Source organism: Sander vitreus, unplaced genomic scaffold, assembly GCF_031162955.1.
Source record: "Sander vitreus isolate 19-12246 unplaced genomic scaffold, sanVit1 ctg657_0, whole genome shotgun sequence".
Taxonomy (NCBI): domain Eukaryota; kingdom Metazoa; phylum Chordata; class Actinopteri; order Perciformes; family Percidae; genus Sander; species Sander vitreus.
This window is the reverse complement of record NW_027595746.1, coordinates 1-6,495: the sequence shown is the minus strand read 5'-3', so window position 1 is coordinate 6,495 and position 6,495 is coordinate 1. Positions and strand designations below refer to the sequence as shown.

The window sequence follows — 6,495 nt, the reverse complement described above, 5'->3', positions numbered from 1 at the left end:
CTGTTGCTTTTGGTGTGATCTCTCCACAAAACAAGTGTTGGTTCTGTTGCAGATTCTCTATCATTTGCCAGAATCACTGAAATCCATCCAACATTTAAATGATAACGAAACAGAATGCATCAAGTCTCTAACCTTAACAACCTGATAGGTACAGTATTTCACAGGCAATCTGCTGCTCTTAAAGTATTTGTGATGAGTGAAGATGCAGTTACTCCATATGAAAAGACAATATAAATATAAATGTTTATGTCAACAAAACAACTAAAGTGAAAACATACCCCTATGAAATGATACGCCACTTGGTTACATCATCATACATACTTAGGTCTGTTTGCAATAAATATTTGTATACACACTGCATGGTGTGTTGTATATATGTTTCAGTTATCACTGTTTTGAATGTCATTGATGTTCAGAAACACTTTCTTTGTTAACAAAAAGCTGTCTTTGCCTAATAAAGTAAACATTATTACAACTATTACAACTATTAGAACCATAACTTACATGCCACACACAAAAAGGCAAACAAATGTATAAAACAAAAAAAGACACACAAGACCACAAACAAACTACAGCTATTTTGAAATTCCAGACCCTGATGCCTGTTATTGGCCAGTAACCTTTCCCTCCATACCCCATTTCTTTCATTAGTGTCCTGTATCATAACCAACAACAATGTACAGGTGCATGAACAGGAATGAATTACACATGTTTACAATAATACAGTACCAATACAATAATGAATGGCTACAACATGAACTCAGAAACTTCTGCTCGTTTTCAGCCCAGAAAGTGGATCAGCTGCTGGGTTTCCTCAGGCGTCCCTGTGTGATACAGGACGGTAAATGTAAAGCACGTATCAATTTCTCCAAAGCAAGTAGTATTATACACTGATATCAAACGATATTTCCTGCTAATGGAGTTTAGTTAACACTGTAGACATGCATGGAGTCCATTCAAGGCAGAGAAATGTGGGACTGTTGTGCAAATAAGCAATGTAGCTACTGCCGCTGGAGCTGGGCAGTTGAACATGTTGTAGAAGTGATTCAACTGGTTCGCCCTGTCCAGATCTCCCTACACAGAGCTGCTACTCTTCCTCAGGCCAGTGATGGTCTTCATTCCGTCCCAGACCTCCTTCATGTTGTTCTCCCTGCAACTTCCGTTCCACCTTCCTTCTGTAATCCTCCTTAGCTTCTTTCAGCTTGACTTTGAGTTCCCCCTGTGCCAGAGCCACAGCCCGAAGCCACCATGACCGCTCCGGCCAACTCCCCCCTGCTCACACCACTCACCGTCTCAGACAAGTCTGGAGGCAAATCTGCAGTCTCTACAGAAACCAGAGAGAGAGAGAGAGAGAGAGAGAGAGAGAGAGAGAGGAACACAGAGAAGGGAGGGGGGGCAGAGTATTATTTCACAAATCAAATCAAGAAAACGTAATTATGTGGGGGAAACTGCAGCTATTTTATCAGAATGATATAAATAAACTTTATTTATAAACATAAAATAACACTTAAAGAACCATTTACCAACTCAAGATTCACAGTAACAAATGTGAACGCTCAGCATGTTCTCAACATCACAAATGTAAGCAACGAAGATGAAGCAACATACTTGTGTCAAGCAGGATCGGCATACATAATGACATTTATTAACGGCACACTTTTGGCTGTAAATGGTAAAGTATGTTCATTTCAGTGACCTTGTTTACTGCTTTGTCGATACTTAACAATCCAGTAATTAACTGCCTTTTTGTGAATCACACAGATCATAAAAACCTGCAGAAATCTGTCTACGTGAAACAAAGTCTGGAGACTGAGTCGGTCCAGCCGGGCGACTCAATGACTCTTCAGTGTTCACTTCTCTCCAAGACAAAAGGAAACACAGATCAGTGTCCAGGTGAACACAGTGTGTACTGGTTCAGATCTGGATCAGGAGAATCTCATCCAGGCATCATTTACACTCACAGTGATGAAGAAGAGGAAAAAAGTTGTGTGTACAGTCTGTCCAAAACTATACAGAACTCCTCTGATACTGGGACTTACTACTGTGCTGTGGTCACGTGTGGAGAGATCCTGTTTGGTGAAGGAAATAAAGTGGAGACAAGTATGTTTTTTAAAAGTCTTTAATGTTGAATTGTGAAATCTTTAATACAGCTTAACTTTAAAAGCTGGTCGGACTGGATTACAATTTTCTTTTTAATAAAGAACATAAATTATTCATGATTGCTAAGTGTACTCTGCATATATTTATAGCTACATATATCTTAAGTCCCTTTCAAATTGCATATTTAAGTCAAACAGATACACAGCTCTCTGACAAGATAAATGTTAGTAAAAGAAGAAATATTGTTCTTTTTGTCCCTTCCTTTATTGTTTTGAAAATAAGGGGCAAGGAAAGAGTAGTAGGTGGTTTATTGAAAACTCCTTACTACTTCTAAAGGAGGCTACATTAGAATTGTTTTGAGTTACTTTAATAATTTGTACTCTGTTGCATTAAAATAAACAAATGAGGTGTTAAATGTCTCTTGACATTTCTCTAATTGCAGGATCAGAACTGGACCCAGTTGTCCTTGATCTTGGAGTCCTGTTGGCCTGCTGTGTGACTGTGATAGTCACCCTTATTTTCTACGTAAATCGAAAGAGAGATGAAGACAGAAGTATTTATTCTGCTGTCGTCTTCACTGTGATGAAAACGGGATGTGGTGCGATAAAGGATTCAAAAGCAGCAGAGAGACAGAGGAGCTACGCTGCTGTCAAGGCTCCAAAATGGCAATATAATTAGTTTTTTTCCAGCAAAATCTGTCTATGACAACTAGGATATTCTCAATTTTGCAACAAAAGAAAAAAGAAACTAAGTTTCTGTTAAGATGGACATTACTTAAATAATAAGGTTTCTACTGTAACTGGCAGTAATTGTTAATATGGAATTTTCCACTGGATCAGTGTTGGCAAAGATATATCACAAATTCTAAAATTCGAGAGAAAAAGAACACTGATTTCGGATTAGTACTCTAGGATTAGTATTTTTTTTTTTTTGTTGCTGTGTAACTATTTGTAAACATGATTTGTAACTCCATCAAACAATGTCAATAAAGAAAACACCGTTGTTTATTTTTGCCAAACTGTTGCTTTTGGTGTGATCTCTCCAAAAAACAAGTGTTTTATATACTTCTTGTGTTATGAGTACAATATATTTCATGTCCAGAGAATCTGACAAATAAAAATAGTAACGTTCCTTGAACACTTGAGTTCGAAATTTTCTAGCAGAAATTTCAGACTCAGTGTGCAAGGACCTTAAGACTATAGGCAGAATATTTATCACCTGACACACCCACATCTAGATATCTAGTTGCAAGGTGAGAAGAAATGTGGCCCAAACCACAGGATATGAGATGTGAAGAGCTCCCAGGTAAACCTAAGTGTGAGAGATAGAGGGCTCTCACTTCGAAAAACCAAACATATTACTCCTATACTTCATTAAATCACTCCACTGGCTTCTGACAATAAAACAGAATTGATTTCCAAATATTGCTCACTGTTGACAATCTAATGGCCTAACTCCTAACTACATCTCTGATCTGCTCACTGCTTACAAACCCTCCAGAACTCTTAAATCATCCGTTGCTGGTCTCCTTACTGTACCCATGATCAGAATATTGTTATTATTATTATTATGATGCAGACACCCCTTCTCAGAACAGACCTGACTATGGGCTTCAACAGGATGTGTAGTGAGGGAACCGCTACAAGAGGCTTCAGGAGGCTAATTTGTAGTTTGTCTTGTTAATGTGCTCATTCAAAGTACAAACCCTAAAGTGCGTGCGTGCGTGCGTGCGTGCGTGAGTGCATATGTGTCCAACCCTGCTGAACCCTTTACCTACTGCTATAAGTTGTTGTGATATTAAAATAATCATACAAAAATAAAGTGTTATTCCTTGCCTTTAAAAACCGGCCTGCCTCCTAAGGCCAAAACAAAGAGTGAGAAAAGTAGTTTGTATTGACAATTATTCATTTCCTCAGAGAGAGGAATACACATGTATATATTCTGCTGTCGTCTTCACTGTGATGAAAACTGGAAGTGGTCCGATAAAGGATTCAAAAGCAGCAGAGAGACAGAGGAGCTACGCTGCTGTCAAGGCTTTTGGGATGGATTAGTGAGTTAACAGGTCTGCTTTGCCATCAGTTGGTACTGTATGTTAGTCTGTTTGGAGCTAAAGGTTTGCTATCTGTGGCTTTTAGGTAATGCTGTAAGTGTTATATCACTCTAAATATATTTTAACTTGTGTCTCTTTTATGCAAATGTGCACCGTCAAAGTTACATAGCAGGGTGCCCTGATGGCTTATAGATGGGTTTAAGATACCAACCACGAACAGCATCAGCTCAGATTCATGTCCAGCTGGGAACCTTTGTTAAATGTCATTTTCTTTCTCTGTCTGCCATTTCCTGTCCTCTCGCTGCTATTGCTATTCAATAAAGGAAAAAATACCTACCCCCAATAATTGTTAAAAAATAAAATGGCAACGTAGGCCTAATTAACTTTTTCCAGCAAAATCTGTCTTTGACAACTGGGTGATTTTTAATGTTGCAACACAGCAGAAAAGAAAAAAGAAACTAAGTTTCCTTCAAGATGGACATTACATATAAATAATAAGGTTATACTGTAACTGGCAGTAATTGTTAATATGGAATTTTCCACTGGATCAGTGTTGGCAAAGATATATCACAAATTCTGAAATTCAAGAAAAAGAACACTGATTTCGGACTAGTACTCTGTATCAGCCTGTAACCTGTATTTTGTTGTTGTTGCTGTGTAACTATTTGTAAACATAATTTGTAACTCACAGAAATAAAAAAAGACACGGTTTCAGTTAACATGGCCATTACTAAAATTAGGTTTTTACTGTAAGTGGGAGTAAATATGAAGGATTCTAGTGGGGCAGTGTTTGCATTGACACATAACAAATTCTAATATTCAAGAAAAAGAGTTCTGATTTTGCATCCATTATCTGTTTTTTGTTTTGTTGTAGGTGAGTGTAACTATTTGTAAACATGATTTGTAGCTCTATCAAACAATGTGAATAAATGAAACACACTGATTTTTAGTGCCAAACTGTTGCTGCTGGTGTAGTCTATATCGACGACGATTAATTTAAGAGATTGCTCCGGTGATGCCGGAAATTCCGCGGGAAGTCCATTTTGTCCGGATGTCCTTCACCTTCCGTTTTCTTTGTGTTGACATTCTAATCTCTGGTTGATTTATGAGGACTATGGTAACTGCTCCTCAGATCTCTGCAGGGTAAATCCAGACAGCTAGCAAGACTGCGCCCAAGACGATTGTGATTAGTTTAAAGAAATGCCAATAAACCAGAGCACGTTTTCCTCCCATCCCGGAGTGCTGTGTGGACTAGCCAGACCTTCCTCCGCAGTGCTGTGGAGGAAGGTCTGGCAATGCTAGACTACTGCTGGTATGATCTGTCAAATAAACAAGTGTTGGTTTTGCTGCAGATTTCTGCGAAAGCAAACAGACACGTTGACAACATGTCCCCTTACAGAAATGCAGGCACATATGCTTTGACATTAAAGTAAAAAAGCGACTGAAAATCTGGTGATCGTTCACAAAATCAGCTGAGTGCAAAACTTCTTAAGAAAATATACACATTCTGACTGATACACACCCTGTCACTATTGGATGGCAAATGGGAATAAAAAGCTATGTGTCTCTCTGTAGAGACTCTGTAACCGTTCCACAGACTGCTCTGTCTACAGAGAGGGCTGGTGCTGGTTGTGGTCAACTGCTCTAACAACAGAGTACACACACTCTGGTGGCGTCTCGCTCTTCTTCCTCGTCCCTCTTTTCACTTCCCTTGTTGAGAAATCCAGTGCTGCGTAGTTCATTGCCCTGGCTTCACCATCCTGCAAAAATGTAATACAAATATTTCAGAGATTAGGTCTGTGACATCAAAAAACATCTCTTATGGACTGATTTACAGTGAATTTACACTGAGCTTAACAGTTTCTTTTATGTAATCATTTCTCATTCATCAGTACATTAATGTACAGTACATTACAGTAACAGATGTTGTACCAGCTAAACAGTTTTATATTTTTTTGTTGTGACTAACATTATGTGTCATATCCAAATAATCTGATAAATAAAAAGAGTGAGAGTATAGGCAGAACATTTATCACACACCCACGTCTAGATCTCTAACCCTAGCCAGTTCAAATCAGACAACACACCGCTACATATTTACCAGATCATTTGATTGATCCACAGTTGACCTGTCATTATCACGATGATGGGAGGCACTCAATGCTCCTGTTAAAAAAAAAAAGATAACATCCTTCAGCGTGATTTTTTCACCCTATCACTAGAGGACAGAGATAAATGATAAACATATTTTAATCACTTTTTCAGTTCTTGGATTTTCAGTTAAACACATTTACTCCTGTAATGTGTTCACCTTCAGTGTTATAATGATAACCACTGATTAACTT

The 6,495-nt window shown here is 38.2% G+C and overlaps 1 protein-coding gene and 1 long non-coding RNA gene across 4 annotated transcripts; one reads left to right on the top strand and one right to left on the bottom strand.

Moving 5' to 3' along the window:
- Nucleotides 1-1,510: 1,510 nt before the first annotated feature.
- LOC144514664 (uncharacterized) lies at nucleotides 1,511-3,133 on the top strand. Its single transcript, XM_078245611.1, has 3 exons — nucleotides 1,511-1,672; nucleotides 1,762-2,100; nucleotides 2,543-3,133. The coding sequence occupies exons 1-3, from the start codon at nucleotides 1,636-1,638 to the stop codon at nucleotides 2,776-2,778; spliced, it is 612 nt and encodes a 203-aa protein (XP_078101737.1). The 5' UTR covers nucleotides 1,511-1,635; the 3' UTR covers nucleotides 2,779-3,133.
- A 1,417-nt stretch (nucleotides 3,134-4,550) lies between these two features.
- LOC144514665 (uncharacterized) lies at nucleotides 4,551-6,482 on the bottom strand. 3 transcript variants are annotated; one of them, XR_013501505.1, is made up of 3 exons: nucleotides 6,408-6,482; nucleotides 6,252-6,316; nucleotides 4,551-5,910 (listed from the first exon to the last, which is right to left on the bottom strand). It is a non-coding gene; the product is annotated as an uncharacterized LOC144514665 (long non-coding RNA). The 3 variants fall into 3 exon arrangements; XR_013501506.1 differs by having other exon boundaries at nucleotides 6,462-6,482; XR_013501504.1 differs by having other exon boundaries at nucleotides 6,252-6,454.
- Nucleotides 6,483-6,495: the final 13 nt, after the last annotated feature.